The sequence below is a fragment of the Echeneis naucrates genome, chromosome 6 (assembly GCF_900963305.1).
Source record: "Echeneis naucrates chromosome 6, fEcheNa1.1, whole genome shotgun sequence".
NCBI lineage: Eukaryota > Metazoa > Chordata > Actinopteri > Carangiformes > Echeneidae > Echeneis > Echeneis naucrates.
In genome coordinates, this window is record NC_042516.1 from 23,150,039 (window position 1) to 23,173,523 (window position 23,485).

The window sequence follows — 23,485 nt, forward strand, 5'->3', positions numbered from 1 at the left end:
TCAGTGATGGAACACCGAGGCTAACAGATTTTAACCACGCTGCCTCATGACTGGATGTCTAATGAGCATCAGCTCAGTTGGCTGTAAAAGGAGGTCAGATTTTATTGATGTCTGTGGGAAAATAGGTTCATGTCTCAGTGTTTGGATACAAGTCTTTGGTGTCTGGTCCCATCTGGATTCAAAAACCCAGCATGGCCGACAACCACACTGCAAACCGCAGCGTCACAAAGCAATAGGTGATACTTCCTGTGATGTAAGACACACAAAGAAGAAGATGAAATCGCCATCGTCATTATTTTCAAGGAGTCTTTAGTTTTGTCATTCAGCAGAACAAAAGCAGGGTGTGTTGTGTTTCACCACAGTTCAGTGGTTCAGTGGAAGTCCAAGTCTTCTCTGAATGGATGCACATTTTTAAACGGGCTCGTCGTTGTTGAAGCGCAGCGTCTTTGCAGGAATAAAATATGTAATTAGCTGCTATTTATCATTCAATCACGAACAATCATGTTATTTTGTTGTCTGACTCCATTGGAGCGATTTTTAGGAATTGTCTGCATCCGACCAATCCTGATGTGTGATTGTTTGGACTGCGTTTATTACATGTGTTTACACCTATATAATGAGGAAGCTAACTTCTATATGCATCATCTCAATCAAAGTCATAATTCAAACAAACAGACCTTCTTTTCCATTTCCTGTAAACCAAAAATGCCTCATGTAAACAGATTTAAAAGAGTCGGGGAAAAAAGTAAATAACTACAAAGTATTTGCACTCTTTACTGAGTGAAAACAGAAAACAGATTCTGTACTCGGGCCAAAAAACAAACAATTCTAATGTGACTACAATCTGCACAAAGGCCCACCATCCATACAGTGTAAATTACACAGGAATGAAATAAGGATCTGGGTTTAAAGTATGTTGTTTGAAGATGTGGGGGGTTTCTTTTTGCTGTTTTTGTTTTTTTTTTTTTTTAAATATATATATATATATATATATGTGATGTGATGTGATGTATATATATGGTGATGTTGCCAATGGATGGGCGATCGATCTAATTTATTACACTCCCTAATAATTCACACTTGACCCCCAGCTGAGCTCTGTTAGCCCATCGCTGCCTTTAACTCTGCCTTTTGTTGCACACACTGTTCCTCTAAGTGGGCGTTTGTGCGGGTTCACTTTCCGGGGCAGCCACGCTGATGAGTCCTGAATGACCTTTCTGTGAGAGGACAGCAGTCAGCAGACCAGCCGGTGCGCTTTAAGTCTCTTGAGTGATTCGGTGAAACAAACCCTGGATGAACTGATTTGATGGATTGTTTACTTCCTCCCTTTAAGGCGGTCCCAGTCTGGACCGCCATCGAAGGCCGGTCACATTCCCAGGAGGGGAACCTCCCAGCAGAGCCACCACAATCACTCAGAGAGCAGCAGGTCTGCTGTGCCGACTGAACGGCCGCCTTATGCTTCGTTTAAGTCTGTGGTTTTTAATCCAGCACTGTGGAATGAGTCGCACAATCCTTCTGGCCTCCACTCTGCCATTCTATTCTCCCAAACAACACTGTTAGAGGATGTGCGTCTTTGTGGGTCTGTGGTATTCACCCAGCAGCACCAACATAACGAGCACAAAGTGCTGAGTGACAAACGAATGACAGCAAACAACAATCCTATTTATTTACTGCCTATCTGCAGCAGCTTCAGATACGTTTTTTTTTTTTTTCCCTGGCCCATCATGCTGAATAACATCAGAGATAGAAGTAAAGCAGTGAAATGAAAACGCCGATGGTGTGCCAGAGAGCTGCTATCTCACCGAGCAAGTTTTAATGAGATTTAATGACAACTGCCGTGAACCCTTTTTAATATCAACAATTACTGACACCAATCCACACAAAGGGTGCAGGTGTCGCACTACCTTCGCCCTCAGTCTGTAAACATTACAGAGATACCCCACTGAGAGCGCGGCAGCAGAGAGCTAATTCAAAGAAAAGAAACTATTCCCTGTGCGACGCCTGCAGCTGGGAGCCGAGTGTCAATTTATCTGAGAGTCAAAGTATTATCCGCACGCTTTATGTGAACAAGTTCCAATTCTTTTTTTATAGAAACAACAAGAAAAATGAAAATAAGAACACCCACCACCAGTTGACCTGGGGATCCTGCAAAGATATGTAACAAATCCAGACTGACTTACAGCTTAGTATAAAAGCAACAGCTCCTGCTCCAAAAATGACATTCATGGAATAAACGGTGCTATTGCCTTCAAATCAAACCATGGAAGCGTCCTCTGATCTGACACCGCCGACCGCAGGACTCTGTCAGTCCGTTCCAAAAACAGTCCAGCGTTTGTTGATCTGTCCGTTCGCACCAACCTCGTTCCCAAACAGGATGTGCAACAGTGTCAGAGAACTTCTGCCTTCCTTCAACCTCGGCCTTTTTAAAGGCCCCATACAGAGCAAAAGTACATGTCCATGTTTCAAATTGATTGCTTTGATCATAACAAAGACCTGATTTATATGTTTATTCATCTTTGTTTGTCTTGGTGGCTGCTGCTGCCACTTTGGAGGACGGGAGAGAAGATTTAATGGCATCATTTTACAGACCTCGAGTTACGAATCAGTGAGATTTGGACGGCAGCTTCCATCTGAAATGTGTGATGATGTTTTCCTGTGACCTTGTTGCAAATCAATTAACCTTTGGAATAATAAAGCTGAGAGCCCAATTATGTTATTGACAATTATGTAATTAGGTACATATAAAAAAAAAAAGTTAATTTCCCAGGATGCTCACCAGCAGAAAACTAAAAACACCTCACGGGATATTTCATGAAAAACAAAGCCGGTGTTGAGTTGAATTAACACCTCTCGACAATCTCAAGAAAACAAATTTAATAAGATTCAGTAAATCTGTTTTATAGAAACTGCCCTCCCAGGAAAATCAACAGCACTGAGCGTTTGTAAAATTATATTTACATGTATGTGAATCATTACTTCAGGCTTACCTATAAATACCTTCAGGTAAGCACACAAATTTGTTTCCTCAGCAGAAACAACTTTCTGTCCCCCCCAAAAAAAAAATCTAAACTAAATCCCGAGATGTCATTTTCTTCCTTTGCAGCACAGCCTTCTGGGAATTAGGGCCTTTAAATGAATCCCGCCTGTGTGTGGGGCTAGCAATGTGTGACAGTGCATAGAGCAGCTCTAATAAATGATTCATACCCTCGCCATGAGGTATGTATCCAAAGCTCTCCCTTCTGTCACATGACAGGAACGAAGGGAGAAGACGCCGCACGAGAACAACTGTCAAGATTTGTGAAAAGCTGGTGAGTGTAGCTGTTTGTCTCCGTGTGATGTTGTTCTCAGTTTTTATACGATCACTCCCATCACTCTTTAAAACTCCAGACTTCTCCTACAACGCCTCCTGCACGTACTCTGTCACGCCACGATGAGCATGTAGGTGAACTTGTTCACCTGCAGCCGCACTATTAGCTGCTGATGGGGGGAGGCTCATAACTTCCAGCTGTCATTGAGCCAACATTCAGGGAATGACACGACGGTGTGCGACACTGATGGTGAATAACTGAGCTCTATGAGGTCAGGAAATTAACATAACACGGCATGAACTCACTTTAAGGTGGGAGGTGACTAAATAATGCTATTTTTATTATGAAGCTTCTGAGTTTTATCGAGGCTTTTTACAGGAGTCACACTATGAGCATTAAAGGATGACTCTGCTTTATTACGGCTTGGCTCTTGGCCATGGTAATAATAAGAGTGTACTCAGCAGCTCATTGCTGAAATGCGTAAATGTGATGACGTCTCTACAGACGAGGCCATCAGTTTAGTTCAGTGAAATCATCCGGATCAGGGACGGTAACCTTCTGTCCTCACTGTCTGGATGATTACTGCAGCTGAAAACATACAAGTCTTTTCAACAAACATCATATAGTGACAAATGCCTGAGCGCAGGTCCTCACAGATAGTGTTTGGAGTTACGACTCATCTATCAGGAGCAAAGGAGGAAATAATTTGATCTAATGTGACAAATAAAATGCTGAGTGAAGCTGCCGCTTGCTTCCTCTGCTCCAACCATCAGGCAACGCTGGCTTCTTTTAATCACCAGCACGATCTTTCTCTGAGGTTAACCTTGGTGAGCGGCACAGGTAATACCTTTCTGCTGCTGTGACAGATCAGTGTACCGAGTTCTTATCTGAGATTTCACAACCTGCAGTGTGAAGACAATACAATTACAATCATAACTACGAAAAGACCTAATGATAAAAGCTGAGCTATCCTACCTTATCCTGTTCTACTCCATCCCATCCTGACCTACCTTGTCCAATCTTATACCTCATGTAGTTTGTGGCAGTAAAAATAATGATTTATTTATGTTGGACCATCCACTAAGCTGAAACTGTTCATACAATAACAGAAAATACAGATTTCAGGGTTTAGGGCCTCTTCTGGCCTTTTATTGTATTTTTTATCTTTTTTTATTAAAACTCCCATTTCATACAGTTCCTCGCCGCTGTTCAAAACAGAGCATTTTCTGAAACCTAATATTGGCAGCAGGGCCTCAAGTGAAAAAAGAAACCTGATGGTGCAGGAGAGAGAGAGAGAGAGAGAGGGGAACAAGCCAAGAGTGAGAGAAATGCAGCGACAGAGAGAAAATGGAGGCAGAAAACAGAGAGATGAAGTAAATCTCATCTGGAGGGAGACAGATTCATTGGTGTGGTAAAGCAGGATATGGCATCTGAAACCTGACCTCCGGGCCAGTGCTGATGAGGCTTACGGGGGCCCCTAATCCCAGGATGAGGTGCGCCGTAGTGCTAGTCTCTAAAAAGGATCTGGGGATGTAGCTGACCTGTAAGCTTAAGTAAGAAAGGCCATCTTCATTTTCTCCCTCCACTGTTTCTTTTTGTTCCTCCTCTCTCTCCTTCAGATTTAGGAGAGGGAAAAAAAAAAAAAGGGAAGATGGAAGCCACCGGCGCTGGCTGCTGGCCAATCAGCTGGATCCAATTTATGACTGAATGATGCTGTGAGCGTCTCCAGACCTTTGCAATGAGAAGTTAGCATGCTATGGGTGTACATCCACTCTCTGGGGTGTGAGGGGGTCGTGGGGCCCCACATTCCTCAGAACCCCCAGAATAGATCCTGAAGCTGAGGAGCTACCGCATCAGCTGGAGTTAAAACAAAGACTGAAGGTTCTGCTGCTCATAAACTCTGAAAGTGGCATCGGCCTCCTGACAGCAACCCTGTCAACATTTTCTTTGCTGCAGTTTACACAACTCTACGCCAGACAATAACCTGTGGCCACTGTGTTCATGGGCTGATAAGATGCCCATTGTACCCGGCACTGTTGTTTCAGCACCGCAACCATTGAATTTTACAAGAGAAGGATAATTCATTCTCTGTAGTCAGTAAAATTTCCCCCAGTTGGGACTGACGGATTCATATGTTTGTTTTATTTGACCAGCAGTTGCACAAAGACAGGGATTACATTTAGAAACTGAAACCTCAGTCTGGGTGAGGGATTAGAGAAACCTGACTTCCCCAGATGGATTTATCCTGGAGTTACTGGCTACTGCATTTCTTTTCACGTGTTCAAAATAACTGCAACTGAAAGCAGAACTAACTCAAAATGCACGAACAAATCACCTCCTCCCTGGATTTATTGGCTCTTTTAGACTTTACAATACTTTCCACATTTGCTCATTCATAACAGTTTTACAGTTTGTAATCTTGTTTTTTTGGAAGCAGATTAGACCTTATTTGGAGTAGAAGATGGGGCTGAGGAGGAGTGAAGGCTGGGTCTGACTTCTTCTGAACTGTTTTCTGCTTCCTTTTGTTTGGTAAACGATCTATTAATACTAAATCAAAGTCTGCCACAGCTCCTTTCTTAGTCTATCATACCTGTTTACATAAACTAACATGGCAAATGTAAATCCCGGGACAGGAATGTGTCACGCCCCATTAGAAGTGTTTCTTATCGCAGAGGATCCTCCTGTCAGTAGAGTCAGATCAGGTCCATCTTATAAAAATGTTCTTTGTCCTGGTGTGGCAGCTGCACCAGAGCTCCCTGCAGCTCGGTTCATTTCTTACTCTCACTTACCTGCCAACGGCACAAATAACCTCACGCTACTTTTACTTCTTTTTTTTTGGGAGGGGGAGGTGGATCCTCCCAGCTCTGTGAGCCAGGCACATAATAACATAACATCTGCTATTTGGTGCAGGCTTTTGTCCAAATGCATCCAACAGCATCATGAGTGGACACATTTCTTGAATTGGTACCTGCAGGGAAAATTGATCCTACTTGAGTTACCTGGCAACGTTGATGCCATTTGCTTCCCAGGACTCAGGGAAGAAACCGTACAATCGTGGCATGCAGCACTGAGTGTGGTCTCAATCTTCAGACTCCAAAATCTTTAACTTGCCATTCAGTGATTTTTTTCCTGCTTCCCTAGAAATTTTACAAAGATCCTTTTCCTGAGATGTCTGACACTCCCCCTGCAGGTCAAACTTATGGAGCTCTGGATTTATTTAACTCTTGGGTGCGGGCCGTGGTCTAAACTGGACTCATTTGCCCCATTTTCACTATTTTGACACATCTTTGGAATGTTTTCTGCCTTCACAATGGCGTCTAAGAATCGTGTCACAGCCAATAACCCTGTTTGCTTTGTATTTGTTTGGACCAAAAAGTTCGACATGACAACTCGATGATGACACCTGAAGCCTACTGCTGACTGATCATGTGACCGTGATTCACGGAGGGAAAGAGAAGCAACGCAACAACCGCGCCAACAGCGTAACAACTCATGAATCCTGAGAGATAGCTTTAGGTTTAACCTTCTTCTTCTTCTCTAATGGCTCCAAAATGTCATTAAAAACCAGGAAAACACAGCTGAGAAACTGAGCTAAGTAAAGTCTTCTATCGGTCCATCAGTCACCCCTCCTTTGTGATTAAAGGCAGTGCAGAAGCTGCAGACAGTCAGCTGATCAGAGTGTGGGGGGTGTGCACGTCATATCAACCTGTCATAAATGTAAAACTGTGTCGGGGCAAATTGAGAATCATTAACTTAATATTACAAATAATTATCATCAGTTACATTAATGAGTTTGCATGTTCTCTCTCTCGGCTGCTTCCTCCCACAGTCCAAAGACGTGCAGGTTAATTGGCAATGACAGGCGACTTGCCTATCAGGACACAGGTGCATGTTCTTAGTGTGAACAGCGCCGCTATTTATTTAGGAGCTGCCAAGATTTGACTTGACACTTCAGCTGGTGCAGCTCCAGCTCTTCCTGCTTCCTGTTTCCCTCAGCCTGAGGCCTGGCTGATGTTTGTGAAATTAAATCTAACTATAAGAACTATATATAACAAAGTGGGTCATTCAAAATGGGACAGTCCACCTCTGACTGGACCTGGATACAACTAAGAGTGCCCTTTTCATGGACTGCTAAGTTACCGTCATCAAGTTATTGTCACTATGTTTTGTGTTGTGTTTCAGATCGTGTGTGTGTGTGTAGCGGCCATAAGGGAGCGGGAGGGCGGGGCCAGCGGCGGCTACGCAGGTGACTCACTTCTTGCAGGTGCTGTAGTCTGAGCAGCGGCTGAGCGGCACACGGATCACACAGCTGGAGAAGGCCACGAACAAGGCATGATGATCCCGGTCCAACTCCAGACCCAGCACCCTCCTGTCCTCCCCCCGCACGTTGCATCTGGGAAGAGAAAGAAACCACCGACCGTCACCATCAGACATTTTCCTTTTTTTTTTGTATGTATTTTTCATTTCCAGTGCTGCCAACGGCTGGCAGAGTCAGAAAATTATACAGAAAAGCCAGCAGTGAATCGAACTCAATGCAGATAGACTTTTCAAGCTGTGCAGCCAGAAAACAAAAGAAGACAGAGGAGGGGGGAAAAAAGGCATCCCCTCTGGCTGTACAGGGTGATGCAAAGTGTTACAATAGACCAAAGAGTGGGTGGGCAAGACACATCAAGAGAGAACACAGAGAGGAGGAGAGAAGGAAAAAGAACAGAGCTGCAGAGAATGAAAACACATACAAGAGAGAAGAAGACACACAATGAAGGGGGAAAGATGGAGAGCTTAAACAAGAAAGGCTGTCTAACTTGTTGGGGTTGTAGACGTCGATGTCCTCCAGGAGCAGTGTGCTGAAGGATGCGTTGGCTCCATCGGTGCTGGCCAGGATCTTCAGCACGTGGCCGTTGTCTGAGCCCAGAAAAACCACCGTGTAGTTCTTGTACGGCCCTGCAGACGTGTCGACCGCTATCTGGGTCAACTTGAATCTGCATTGACCAAAAAAAACAAGGCGAGAAGCAGCCATGTTAAAAGTACTGATACGGTGTATTTATGGGAAAGGAACGCTGTGTTAGGATGTTCTGAACTGAAACTGCTTCTAAGGTGAAGCACGATACAGGGAGCAAAACGAGCCAAATGTACTTGTTAGCGTCCTGGTATTGTTGTTTTCCTTTGTCAAAGTTAATTTCCCATGATAAACAAAACAGTGGGCGAGCACTAAGCTCATTGTACAAAGCATCAGCGTGCGATCAATCACTTCATCTACCAGCCCACCGTTCCTTTCCACTGTCGCCCACATCATTTAATCCCTTCATCCTATTAATTCATGCGCCCATCTATCCATCCACCCACAGCCATTCAATCGATCCATTCTGCCCATTGTGCTGCCGCTTTCCTCCACACGCTGCAGTAGCCTCTCCGAGTCACGCTTTCGTTTTTTTGTTTGCCCCCCCCCCAGGTCTTGTTCTGTGTTTATGGGGAAAGTCCAGCAAACCGTCACTGTGTCTGCTTCGTATTCATCCAGCTCCACGCGGTCACACCTGGGAGCCTCCCAGTATCACCGCAGCTGGGTCCTGCTGGCTCCACTGGAGCTGTTGAGGATTAAGAGCCACGCTGAAGGGCACCTTGAGTCTAGTCACTGTTGACAGAGGGATAATCTGTTCTCATTCACTTTCTCTGCCTGCCTCTCTGGCCCTGGGACTTGAACAAACAAACTTCTGGTAATAAACCCAGTCATATTTTTTTGGCATCGCATCCCTTCAAACATCTTTTATAAAGGACACCTGCGGGGGCTCCCGTGCCCTCGTTTCTCCCCCAGTCCCTCCCAGATGGTCCTGCGGAGGCTGCTTTGTTTACCCACACGGACTTGACTGGCACATCCCCGCAATGAGTCTGCAGTATCGCGTGATGCACTTCTGGTTAGGTTTCATTTATCTAGCTCATCTCTGGGGAGAGGCGAGGCAGATGTGATGTTTTTGGAGCCAGATGTGAAATGGCGCATGTTTCCCCAGCAGTGTGGAGCCTCTGCAGCGTCTGGCTGGCTGTCAGCCTGGCTTTGCTTCAGGAGGCACAGAGGAGGCTTGTGTATACCGTGTTTGTGTGTTTAAAGTAGATTCCACGATGTGTATCGGCTGCCTGCACACCCGTGTCTGAGGTTTGTGTCTGAGACACTTATCAGCGATTCAACATTCACCACGTCATCATAATCTGGCATCAGTGGATTCTCAAATGTCACAACACACATGAGCACACCGACACACACCGGTGCCTCTCTCTCTTCCCATGAGATCTGCAGAGCGGCGTGGACCTGCAGGTCGGGTCAGCATTAGAGCCCCCCCCCCCATCCCCCCTCCGGCATGCCATGGAATCGACCGCAGACTGAATCCGATGGGTTTTAATAAGGGACACGGTTGTGTGTTCCACCTGAGCTCACGCATCGATACCAATCACACCCCTGAGTGTTGAACCAAAGCTAGGACATTATGTTGATACAGGAAAGAGAAAATAATACCTGCATTCGAGATGGTCTTGGTTTTCTATTTACAGCCAAGCTCAAACTTCTGTATGCAGTTTAATGACTTTTCATGGATCAGGTTTAACAGGAACAAGCTTTTAATGGAATGGAGATTAATCGAGATCTATTAATCGATAATCTGAATCTATTGTGATAATCAAAGAAGCATGTGTAAAGCAGAGTGATGGCTTTTTTCTATTTACTTCTTACTTTGGTCAAAATCCAAAGAAATTCAAAGTAGAATAATTCCCAGCTGCTGTTTTAAAATGTCTTTCAGTCTTGAAGTTTTGAAGGAATGAATAAAACGTGTCCAGTACCTGCTGGTGGTTCTGGTGAAGTACGGCCTGTCGTTGACTGAGGGGACAGACTCGTCCATGAGCGGGTACGACTTGATGAAAGTCAACGTGTCGTCGGGGAAGGTGGTGGAGGACTTGTAGGCGGCCGCTGAGCCCTCGCCGGCGCAGCAGCCCGGCCTGTGCAACAAGCAGAGACAGGAAATGCATCAGCACTGAAACAACAGATTTCAAAGCGCTGGCAGCTGTTTGATTTGGGAGAGAAGCAGGAGGGGAAAAAACATGGTGTGTCTGGAAGGACTGGAAGATTTTATTGGTCAGAGTTGTCTGTGCGAGAACAGTAACAGCAGCAGCATGCAGAAGGGGCGTCTCTCACCTTGGCGTCGGGACTTGATCCTCTGGCACTGGCGTCCACGCCGACTCGCTGTTCCTCTGCTCCTTAAATTTGCCGCTGAAGGCTTTCTCGATGTCGTCCATGTAGAAAGCACAGACGGCCGAGCCGGTGATGCTGTTGAGGTCACGAGTGAAGACACAGTTACAAACCTCCTGACTGTCGAGCTGTTATACCCTCAAACACTTGAGACTTCATTTTATTTTTATTCTGCGCTGCTCTGAATGTCTTTCTCTTCCGTACTTCCTCTGCTAAGAGCTTTCTGGCTGTGTTGGGCTGGCTCGGCCTCGGTGGCGTTCAGTCACATGTTTCTGAGGAGCAGTTCAGAGCTCAGAGAGCTCTGCTGTTGCCATTTTGGTGGTGACTGACAACTTGATAAGTAGTTTTAGGATGAAATGTGTTTGTGTGTGCTCATCTCTAATTTTGTTTGTATTTTCACAGCAAAGATGATAAACCGCTGTGGGTCAGCTTGGAGACAGGGTTGTCACGGTAACAGACAGAACAGGTGTAGCATCACGCCTAGCCACTCTTTACCAGGAGGTTATGACACCTGCTGTCACGGAGTATTTGTGTGGTGGTACGTCTGACTCGACCGCAGCTTTACCTCTAAAACAAACAAAACAAACACCGATCCCCCGTCATGCCTGTCTGACCTGTTGGCCTGCGTGGTGAAGACGCCCAGCACCGCCGGCCGGTGGTTGATCTGCAGTACGTTGGTCAGCGACTGCAGGACATCGAAGTAGAAGAAGGAGTCGCCGGGGACGGAGCAGTTCAGTCGCGCTTTGAGGAACGAGGTCCAGTAACGCTCCAGCACCCGGGGGGAGCCGCCATTGTCGTTCTTACAAACACGAGCAACTCTGGAGAAAACCACCTGAGAGGATGGAGGGATGGAGGGGAGTCAGCTCTCATGATGTTTACCACAGCGCACAGAGACGAAGCCATGCAGGAAAAAACAGGACAGACGAGGTTCCGATGTGGTTGGAATGAGGCATTCGTTCGGACGTCTGGTCTGAAATGAGTCCCTCACCTTGCCGAGAGTCGTGTACTCCACTGCGATCTCGCTGAAGAAAAAGTACACATAGTTCCCGTACTCAATGGCATGGAGGAAATGGGGCTCTGTGGGAGATGAGAAGAAAAGATGTGTGAGAAACAGTCTGGCCGTGATGCCTTATTTCCAACATGACAGCACGTTGAGAGCAAAGCTGGTAAACACAGATGCTCCGTTTGGAAAATGTGTCCTGGAGAGACGCAGGGGAGAGTGTTATAAATGTGAATATTAGCACCGACAAATAAAAACAGAAAAATACACTCTTAGCATTGCAAACAAAGCATTTACTGCGCTGACACAGCAAAACTGGTGCTGGATGAGTCAGCTGCAGCCAGAAGAGCCATCACTTACAAATCTTTCTCTCTCTCGCTAAACCATTTTGAAAGTTTATATACCTTTATTCATCGTTTGTGAAACTTCTAGCTGGATGCTGATTTCCTGCAGATGGACTATAATTGTCCTGAATCGCTCCCCAGACAGCAGGAAGTGGAGTGTGTTGTGCTCGACTCCAGTAAAGCCGAATCGAACTGTACTACGTGTTTTCCAATGCTTCTTGCAGTGTCGCAGCAGAAAGGTGCCGAAAAAGACTTACATTGATTTTCTTACACCTAATGTTGAAAAAGATTTAATAATAAAAGCTCTGTTTTCCTCAGAGATCTAGGAACCCCCATCGTTTTTTTTCTCGTACGTTACTGTACGCCGACATGCTGGGCGCTCACCTCGCAGCCATTTGGAGTCGTACTTCACCGTTCGGAGGACGGGGCTACTTTCTCCCAGACTTCTGTAAATGACTGCATCGCTTGCCAAGAAGTCGGTCATGGTGGCTGAGTAGAAATCACCACCTGAGACACAAGAGTTAGGACAAGAGTGAGAGGAAAAACAAAACAAAACAAAAAGTAATGGTCATGAATAACCCTGTTTTCAGTCACAGGTGACTTTTATTGCCCTTTAAAAAGAGGCAAAGGAGAACAGATGTGAGAGAAAGTGTCACTTTTAATAACACCCTGTGTGAACTTTGCATAAATGTCAGTGGAAACCTGGCAGGATTTGAGTGGAAGTTTGGCTCTTCCCCTGAACTTGACCCTGACGCGTCCACGAAGTATCAACTTCCTCTGTTGCTACGATTAGTAAAGAAAATCTAACCACAAATCAGGATCCATCCAGGGACAAATAAAGATCATACCCTGTGTTTATCTGCTCTGAGCTGCATTTACATCTCTGACTTCAAGCTCAAGCTGTTTTCCAGAGAGCTCTGACATCCTGAAGTGGGAGTTAACAAGTAGTTAAGTCTGTTATTAAACCTCGATTGGATCTTTTATCAGGCGTCTTTCTGCTCAATGACGTAAATACAGCAAATTGTACCTCTGTCCAGATTTAATTCAGAAAAGTCATGTACTTAAATCCAAATGTAATAGAGTTAACACACGTCAGTTTTCTTTTTTTTTAATATCTCCAATCAGGGTGTCCATTAGTTCCCATTCATTTCTGTTTGAGGAGAAAATCAATGCACAGACTGCAGAAACTTACATTTTGATGTCATCCATCCGAGTGATCGTCAGGTCCACATGAACATTTGTCAAAGCTACATTATCATTATGAAGTCAGACCTTTAAAATCAATGCACACCTGCTCTGATTTACCACATAAGGATAATGGACCTGACAAAAATGGATGTAGTATTGATGTTTCCAGAAGAGACAGCTGTTTGTGTGATTGATCGATCGACGATGTAAACCTTTACCCATGAATACACCTGAAAGCTGCACTTTGTGTATGACAGATGCTCTTCATAATTTCACTATCAGGTCAGCCGCTGTGGGGATTTAACTTGCAACTCACCTGCGAACAGGCCGACGTTGGACTGGCGGGACTCGAAGGGACAGCGGGCCTGTCCCACCACCTCCTCTCCTTCCTGCTCCAGTGTGGACATCTAGGTCACAGAGGACTTTATAAGGCCATTTAAAGAACAGTAAAGCTCAGCCAATAAAAAAGGCACAGCAACAATCATAAAGACAAAAGCAGCGTTATTGTTTACACTCGTAAACCCACGAGGCCCCTGCTGCAACGAGCACCGGAGTCAATGAGCTGCACACAAAACTCTTTAATGTGGCGACCACTGTGCATCTGAATGTAAAGGATGTGAAACGAATCGAACTGTGACGACGAGAGGAAACACGTGCATCGTAAAGATTAAAGTTTCATTTGATCCACCGTACGGGTGTGAAGTCCGAGGCCCTGCTGCCACGAGCCGAGAGGACAGTTTATCTCTCACACGCAGATATTTAGCCGTTTTTTCAACCTGCTGTTAACGAGGTTGTAACCTCAGATATGACAAAAAGCAAAAAAGCAGTCATGTGTGTGTGTGTGTGTGTGTGTGAAGTGGAGGCTGAATGCATGCAGAGCAAATTCACTGTCGTCTGTTGCAACAAGGGGACTCACATGCACAAACAGCGTTCACAGTCCATTAACACGTGGCTCGGTTTATGTGACGCCGCGTCGCCTCCTCTGACACGACAGCGTGTGTAATGGCGTGTTACATTCACGGTTATTTTATTCTATAAATCATCGGATCATCCTGTTTGAAACACTTTCAAAATGGCCGTCACGGGAGTCTGTTTCTGGAAAGGTCACTGTAGACGACATCTATTTACACTTCCACCTCAGATGGGCGTGAACTGGGTTTACGGCTGCTCTGCGTAAGCGTGGAAATACGATCACCCAGCGATGAAAAAACTTTACGACCATCTAAAACTCTGCCCCGGGGGATTTCAGATTCAAATGCAAGAGGTATGTGTTTACACCCTGAACATGATGCAATCCAACACAACAGCGCTGCCCTAAATATCACCCCTGTGAAGTGTTCACTTGTTGTTCAGACTGAGTCTCTCGTCGGCACCGCCTCTGTAATGAATCGTATTAAGTGGCTCTTTGATTGTAACCGCCTCATCATCAAATGTGAGCACTGTGCATATCTGGATAATAACATAAAATAAAAACATGAATTGAAAATGGGAAAAAGGCAAAGGCCAAGTGTTTTAATGTTTCACAGTTTGGGCTTTTTGCCAAAGAGAGCAACGTGAAAGAGACGTGACCGAGGACACGAGTTAGATTTTCTACTTTTTGGCACAAAATGTAAAGATGTTACAGTCTTCCTTAAAATTCTTACTGCTTTCCACCATTTACACTGATCAATCATAACATTATGACCACTGCCAAAACAGTCCTGGTCCTGGAGGACGGTGGGCAGCAGATGCTTCAAATGATTGTGAGGTGGAGCCTCCGTGGATGTTTAACACGTTTAGTTATCATTCTGTGTTCTTATAATTGCTTGTTTTCCTTCCAAGTCCAAGTTTTCCATCCTTTTAGCAGGAGTTTAAAAAGAAAAGCAAACAGATTTGAATAAAAGTTTGCGGTAAGTTCAACTTTGTTCAAATTTGATTTTGGTGTGGATTTTATTTAAAACTACTTATTTCCAGTTATGTCTATTCATGCTGAAATGTCGGTACTCGTAATTTATAGTTGCGGTTTTTAGGAACCAAAAACCGTCCCAGTGTAGTTTTACGTCTCTTCTCAGGCTTCTCTTTAGAGGTGGCTCAGACTAAAGACTGATTGATTTTTTTTTTTTTTTTAAGTGATCTGATATGTAATCAAAAAGTGTCCCCTCAGCATGATGTCACCAACTGGTTGGCTGTCAGCCATCTTGCTTTTTTTTATTATTATTTATTTTAAACCAAGAAGAAACCATCTTTGGAAGAGAAGGTGGGGCTGAAGAGGAGGTTAATTGTATTCTACAATTAACTAGAAAACTTATTTACTAAACAGGGAATTTTTTTTCCAAAATAAACCTCAGGAAGTCAGGAAGTCATCAAAAAAACATGACATGCTGATTCAAGAGGCAAACAAGGGGGAAGAAAAACAAAGAGAGAATAGTAGTTTCGATAAACGCGGTTAAGAGTCTCTAATCAGTAATCAGAAGATTTGTTCAATTGAAATTACATTTAAGTTTTAAAGCTGATTAGAAATCAACAGTATTGTCCTGAAGGCTCGTTTGCTGATTTGAAGTGAAACAGTTTGCTGATCAGGGAAAAAAAGAGAGCTGCGCAGTGAGTGGGAGCTTGTTACTCCAGTGTGCAGATGAAGACAGATGGATCTGATGTTTCCAGGTTTTGTTGCATTGCAGCCGCGTGTTGGAAACAGCCTCTCTGTTGTCAGCACACCAGCTGTCTCGACAGTCCGGTCGGTGGAGATGCGTCCTCACGGCTGGGCATCAATTCATGTCTTTTGACCAACACACACTCGAACTGCACACTCAGACGCCTTTCACTCAATCCCCCGTTGTCCTCTGCAGATTTTCCCAGAGACAGTTTCCTTGATATGATTTACACTTCCTCCCACTCTCCCCAGCTGTCTGGATAGTCATCTCTTGTACTTTTTTTTTCCAGACTAGGGAATAAAACGAGTGCTGGAGGGGTAGAATTCGGGGAGGGGGGTAAAGGCAGACAGAAAGAATGTGTGGATGTGTTTTGGTTAAACTATAAATCAGAGGTGGAGTGTCAAAGACGTTTATGCGTTTCTTTAAACATTCCAAATCGACCTTGGCCCTGAGTACTGACACCTGAGACTTGATCCTGGACAGTGTGTGGAGACTGGATAGACAAATCAATGCACAAATGGCACCAATAAAGCGTTTAATATTCCTGCTTTGCTTTTTAATTTGCCTAATGTGACATCTGCCTCTTTTCTAAAGATATCAAATTAAACTTGAGCAGAATAAAGTTCAGCCAATTGGTCTTCCGCTCCAGAACAGTCACACTTTCTTATGTGGCTCCTTGCTGATCCTCAAGTGGCAGGAAATCATTTACTGAGCTAATAAATTAAATGAGAAGGAGGGGCATCTTCCCATAGGCTTCAATACAAGGCTTATGGAGTCGGCCCCTGATGGTTATTAGTTAGCTTACAAGTGTCTAAGTGTATTTTTACATCCAGCTCATCCCCGATGTGGACCGTCATTGTCTCAATTGAATATAAGTCTCTGTTTAGTAATAATAATAATCCACAGAGGGCATTTATTCACGTTCTGATGTTTGATCTGGACTGGAGTAGATGTCGGGTTTGAAATGGATCAGTTTTTGGGCTGATGAGCAAGTCAGCAAGAAAACAATTACAAAGCAGAGCAGAGTGTGTGTGTGTGTGTGTGTGTGTGTGTGTGTGTTCTTGTTCTTCTTCTGAGATTAAATTATCCATCTGATCAAACAGGCCTTTTGGCAGCATGTGGTCCTTTTCTGTCTTGTTTTTTTTTTTTTTTCATCTGATGCATTTAATTCACTGTTTGAATCTCATTCTTCTTTTGTTTGATTTTAGTCTTTTAACGGTGAAGCACCTTGTGACCGTCAGCAAAAAGTGCAATACAATTAACCGTTGCGTCCTTGCTGCTGCCAGGGCGGTGAAGCATGTGGATCATTAGCCAACTGCAGAATAACGTGAAGCTACGAGTCGTAAAAATGTCGGTGTCCACAATTAACACGCTGTAATTTTTAAAAAAAATCTGGTTATTTATTTCATCCTGTGCAAAGATAATTTAAAACATATTTCCTCACTGACAGTATTAACATTACACGTTCAATTAGTTTGGCAGGAATGTCCTTTACTTGTATGAAATATATTTGTATTATGTTTATAATTGATATTAATATCATCATTTCAGGGGCTGGGATAATACAGAGTACACTCTTCATTAGCTGCGACAGAAGTGTGAAGATTTCTCAAAGTCAAGGGCTGAACTCTGTCACAGACTCGCTGAAGACCAACCAAGAATAGAGAAGTACAGAATTACGGACCATCTGTGCTGCCGTTCTTTTATTAAAACCGTTGCCATCCAAATTGGGAACAACAGGCTTTTGTTAGTGCTTCCGTTCAATGTGTAAACCTTTAAGTGATTTCTCGTGCTGCTGGAAAAGGACAGAAGAAGCCCGGGTTAGCTAGTTCGCAGGTCAGCGGTGGAAAAATAAACGTAAAATCCTGAGGATCTCAGACATAAGATTTACGGCCTCCTTGTTCCTCTAATGGCCGTGCTGCTAATTTTCTTCTTCTCTCCTCAAACTGAGGGAGCGTCACCTTTTCAGTGTCCTTAATGGAAGGCGTGCCTTTCCTGCAGCACAGCGGTTTGACTCTGTGCGGCTGTTTATCGGGACTATCGGAGGGATAATTGTGTCTGGATTTGTCTCCTCTCCTCACTTTTGTCCTCTCTCCCCTCTGTGTGCGTGTTAAGAGCTGCTGTATTATTACTATCATCACCATATCTTGTTTTCTGTCAACAGATTGCTTTACATCTGCCACTTTGAGCCAACATATTATTCAGCCGGCATTAAGCGTTTGAAGCCGCCTCACCACGTAGAGAGCATATTCACAGGGAACAGTGTGTCCTCTGTGCAGATCTGCTGCACTTAAAACAAGAGATATTCTCTTTGAGTCTTGTACATCAGGCATATGTTGCTGTGTGTTTGTTTAAATCTATGTAATCACTGCACATCTTCACATGTGCTGCTGTTTGTGAGGCATCACTTGAGGTAAGAGACTGAAGCGACGGCTTTCTTTCTTCTCAGCGGACAAATGCTGCCTTCAACCTGCTTTGACCCGTCTTTTGTAGCAGCGTCTGTGGGAGTTATTTCACAGTACCTGCCTTTTTCCACGCTATGCTAGCATGCTGTTATCTATTGTCTGGGCTTTACTGAGCTGAAAGTATTCAGCAAAAGAAAGGGTGTAGTGTTTTATTTGTTGTTTCTTATGTATTTGATGAACTTTCCCTGAGTTTTCTTTTCAGGGTTATTGAATATTAATGTTCATTTTACGGTTTATTATTATACTGTAAAATATCCAGCCTCATGGTTGCTTAGGAATGGGACACGTCTCCCCTTTCTCCTCATTTCCTGCCTCTGTCCACTGTTCCTATCCATCAAGGCTTAAGGTAAAAGTAACAGAAGAACAAGATGACTTTCCATCATCAAAGTAGTTGTGAATGGGAATAATCATTTATATTTAAAAATCACGTATCTCACTCTGTTTGCCTCCAGGCTGCACGACTGTAGAGGTCCAAAGTAGTTCAGTTAAAACTCTGTGCCACAAGGCCAGTTGGACTTCCATCCACTGTGAGTCTATCAGACTGGGGGAGGAAGCCGGGGGGAACCCAGCCAGGCACAGAAAGGCCACAGATACGGGTTCAAACCAGAACCTTCCCCCTGGTGTTCACCGCTGCTGACAGTAATGTCAATGACAATAGAGCCCGATTGGAAAATATGCATCAGTTAGAACAACAACACTGTGAATCTGTTCCTTCTCACAATAGTTGTGGCTGAGGATGCTCCAGATAAGAAAGTTTCACATGGTCCGCAGTCTGCTCATGATGTCCTGCAGTGTCCGTGTGCGATGGCGGAGACTTCCACTTTCTTTTTTTTTCATTTTGGCTCTCTGTTGCAGTTACTCTCTTCCGATAATTAAAAAGTGTTTTCTCTATAATATATCCGTTACTTCCTCTTATTCATACGATTGTTACTTGACTTATCAGTAATCTTAATGAACTGGTGTTTATAACATCAGCACCAAAGAATGTTGGCTTATGTGATGCTTCTTTAAAAACAGCACATTATTCCAGCCCAGCAGGTCTTTACAGCTTTCAACCGTGAAGCTGCCTCAGCTGGAACCGGCTCTCCATAGGGGCCAGATCAGCCCAAACTGGAGAAACTCAAAGCTGCTCTTGTCCTCTGGCTTCACTGAATTATTTAATGTGGAGCTTTAATTAGATATTATATGTTTTGTTTTAAGGCAGAATGATGTGCAGTGATTGGGCCCCCCCAGTCCAAAGACGGATTGGGTTGAGTGGTGCCTCTAAAATTGTCCATAAACAAGAATGGGTGTTCTTTGTGTTTGAGCCTGATGACAGCATGGCGATTTGTCCAGACCGCCCCCCCCCCTCCTGGTTCCAGATCAGCGGTATGGATGATGGATTTTTTCATCTTTTATTATGTTCCCTCATTATGTTTATTACTTCTATTTTCATGCTTCTTTTATTTCTGTAAAGCACACCAAATGACGTCTGTGTGTAATATTGCACAACGCAAACAATAAAACAAACAAACAAACAAACGCCATTAAACCAACAGTACATGGTCTACCGTCCTGCGAGTGTGACACTGATGTATAAAACATCTGCGGCGCTCGAGTGTCCGCAGCTCGTGTTTACGTGGTTGTTTATGACATGATAGCCCCGCTAGTGGCACTTAAAGGATCACGAGGCGAATCCTGTTTACGGTTCGTTGTTTCCATTAGCATCTGAAATGATGTGGGTGCGGCGGGAACGGCACACAAGGACGCGGTCAAACAAATCTGGCAAACAGCTGTAATATGATCTCTTATCTGTAATTGAGGCCAGGAGGTGGCGTGCGGCAGTGCGGTATCTCACCTTATAGTTGCGGCAGGTGGGATTGAAGGCGTTGGTGCCGCATGCGAAAAGGGTCTCGTCATTACGCGGCACCAGCACTTTGATGTAGTTGTAACATTCGTCCTGTCAGGAGGGAAGCAGCTTGAGGTTATTGAACATCAGGGAGCAGGTCAACGTGGGCGCCTAGCACGCCAACGACACACTCAAAGCAAAGTAGCCATGACAATCTACGTAAACACACGCTTTAGTCATTATCATAATCCCCTGGCACATTCTGGTGGTTTCACTGCTGCTCTTGGGAGGAGAACTCCGGGCGCCCCGTGGTCTGTCTGGCACGATTCTGATAAGCTATATGCACACCTTAGCTTGGGAAGAACATTTTTTGTACAGGAAATGAAGTAGGAAGCAAAGGAGTGGGAGAAACCAACAACGCACACACACAGAAACACAGGAGCTAGAAGGAATGGAGAGATTGGAGAATAATACTCACGCTGTTCTTCCCTCTCACGGTGCACTTCTCCACATCCTTCGTCTTCCAAGTCAGTTTCTGAAAAATGAACACAGAGCCAACTGTCAGCTCCAAGATGAGCAGTTTCTCACCATCCCAGCTTTTGTTGCTCCGAATCGTTCAAGTGCTGTTATGAGACAGCTGTGATGAAAATCTCATTAACTTCAATAAACTGTCGGGGAGAAAAACAAACAAACAGAGGAGAATCAGGGACGCCCACAGCGGCCTGAGCAGCTCATCAGTGGGCCGTTAAATGGTGTGGTTCCTCAGTGATAAAAAAAAGAAAGGGAGTGAGAGAACCGGAGGGAATCAAAAGAGCCGCAGAGGATTATTCTATCACTTCACTGTCTGTATGAGGAGGAGTCAATTAACCCCAATTAAAGGAGCGGTCAAAAGCTCTGCCCTCTTCCAGCACACACTTCCTGTCTTAGTGCTTGTTTTTCTGGAGGTTCATTGACTTGTTAACAGGCTCTGCCAGCTGAACGCCCCTCCCAAACAACTCAGATCTGAACCGCCGCACTGACTGCTGACTGCTGGGAAGTTGCATACGTCCCCGTTAGTTTTTTTGGGAACGGCTCCTTGCAGAGACAGAAGCTTGACGTTTCAATGAGCGACGTGTAAACATTCAGGGGTTAAGACACGGCCATTCCGAGAACAAGAAGTCCCATCTGGTCTTCGACGTTTCTGCCTCACGCGCCATCACAGTATTTCCTTCACTTTTTAGGCTGCTGTTAATTTTTGTTGCTTGTCTCTGCCGTCTCCATCTCAGACTTCAGGCTATTTGTATGTGCCCCCTATTAACTACATTACCCAGAGTGCACCACGTGATTCACCTCTTGACAAATCAAGTTAACCCACTTCTCAGAGCTTATTGGAAGTGAATTAACCGGACTTAATGCAGTTTATCTCCAGAGTGAATACATCAGTGCCCGACAACTAACTACTCTCATTTTCTTTGTGGCTAACTCCCTTTTCTGTCCGTCTGTTATATTAATAATTCAAAAAATGCTTTTTAATAACATAAATACATATAGCAGTAATTCTTCCTGTCTTTTTTTATTTAATATTGTTTGCTTGTGTGAGCCAATTTACTTTTGTTTCTCCAATTCAAGCACTGGGCAGCATTTTTAAAATTCAGTCATGTTTGTTTCCTGCGAGCACAGTCCTCATAATAAATATACAGTCGGTCAGCATCTAAACTTTTAATGCACATGTACATTTATAATTCCTGTCTGGACACCACAAGTCTGCATTTGAGTCAACACTTGATGTAACCATCATGTGGGCACAAACAATAAGTTAATTAAAAATGGAGTGAGCCTTTAAAGTTTCGTCCTTGCAAACCAAAGAGGAAGCCAAAAATAAAAAATTGAGACGAGTCTTATTCCTGCAGCGGAGATGTTTGAGCGATATATTCCTTTTCATTCTGATGTTGTCTCAAATTCAGGTCAAGGTGTTCTCGGTTACAGCCTCACCGTGAGCCACCCGGTGATGTAATACATTTTGATCTCTTATCAAAGATGAGGGTCACTTGTCTTGGACCACAGAAAGGAAAAAAAAATACTATTTGTACTACAGGCTCTCCAGTTCCCTTCAACAGACAGCTTTCTTTCCACCAAGTCAGAAATGACTTTGAGCCTTGAATTCAATCTGATGCTCTCGTATGCAGGAAAACTGGCAGCACGTTAGATAAAGAGAGAGACACATCAATGTGGAGAAGGACGACTTTCAACCTAGACCAGCTCCGTGCCTTTTCCACTACATCCACTACAGTGTGACGGCTCTGTATTTTATTCTTTTTCTCTTCTGATAAACAAATCATCAAAGAAAAAACCAACAGCACGTGACTCATTCCCTCAACATTTCCTGACAATAAGCGTACCTCCCGGCACTCACCGGTTCTCGCTGCAGATGTGTGTGTTGTTTTAATGGTAAACATAACAAAGCTTCTCTGTAGAACTTCACGTTACTCAAACGGTAATGAAAATGAAGGTATAAATCCAGCACACAGCTGGACTATGAACACCATCCTGCTCTCCACTGAGCTCGGTGGGAATTTATTGTATGTTGCTTCATTACTAAACAAGGCAGATAAATCACAGAACATTTGAGCAGAAAGATCAATTTGAGAGGGAGGCCACTGTAACCAGCTAGGCTAAAGACACTATTACAGCTCACTAGCACCTAAAAAACAGCAACTGGAAATGAGACAGTAACTTTCAACCAATAAATACATATTTAAGTATTTAAGTCTTGTTGAAAAAATAATAAAAAAAAATAAATAAATAAAAATTTAAAAAAATTTATATATTCTTGTAGAAAGGACCCTGGGTGCTTTATAATATTCTGAGCAACATGAGTGTGTTTGATTTGGCACATTTTAAAATAACGTTGTCAATCAGCTGAGTCAGACCGACGTGTCTGGGAGCAGCATGTGAAATCTCCAACTTTAGAGGCAGCATCTCCTCCCTCCAGGTCCTCGGGTGAAGATCTGACAGGAATTCAGCAGGAGTCAGCATTATGGTAATAAGTCCTGCCTTGTCTATGCTCGATTTGGTTTACTAATAATTACTTATGGCCACCCCGGCCCGGGGAGATAAGTGAGGGGGAGAATGTGAATGAGGGCCTCGCATGAAAAATGAAGAGCCGGTCTAAAAATGAGCCCGGCTGAAGGAATGGATCAGAGTTGAAGAGGACGTATCGTTCTCTGGCGGTATGAGTCAGTCACGCGCTAACGATCGAGCTCAGACAGATAACAGAGAGGGGAGAGTGAGGAATTATGGGACGAGTCTTCAATCATTTTTCTCTTGGTTCCTGCTGTCACACTGCAAGTTTGGTTGAACGAATTAAAAAAAAAAAAGAAAGAAAGAATGCATCATATAGAAAATTTCAATATCTAAAGCTATCACACAGCCCGACTGAAAAAAGATGAGCTAACAACACAAAGCTCAGAAGCTCCAGATCCTTTTGCCACAGACGACACCCAGATCAATAGTTT

General features: G+C 44.1%; 1 protein-coding gene across 1 annotated transcript in view; it reads right to left on the reverse strand.

Moving 5' to 3' along the window:
• Positions 1–23,485, reverse strand: part of sema6cb (semaphorin 6Cb) — a 91,162-nt gene that overhangs the window by 27,502 nt on the left and 40,175 nt on the right. Inside the window, exons 6-15 of the mRNA XM_029503530.1 lie at positions 20,470–20,526; positions 20,001–20,102; positions 13,385–13,475; positions 12,265–12,387; positions 11,525–11,613; positions 11,151–11,368; positions 10,483–10,614; positions 10,131–10,286; positions 8,111–8,287; positions 7,564–7,701 (exon numbers count right to left, since the gene is read on the reverse strand). Of these exons, the coding sequence (XP_029359390.1) occupies positions 7,564–7,701; positions 8,111–8,287; positions 10,131–10,286; positions 10,483–10,614; positions 11,151–11,368; positions 11,525–11,613; positions 12,265–12,387; positions 13,385–13,475; positions 20,001–20,102; positions 20,470–20,526 (1,283 nt within the window). The remainder of the gene's footprint in view (positions 1–7,563; positions 7,702–8,110; positions 8,288–10,130; positions 10,287–10,482; positions 10,615–11,150; positions 11,369–11,524; positions 11,614–12,264; positions 12,388–13,384; positions 13,476–20,000; positions 20,103–20,469; positions 20,527–23,485) is intronic.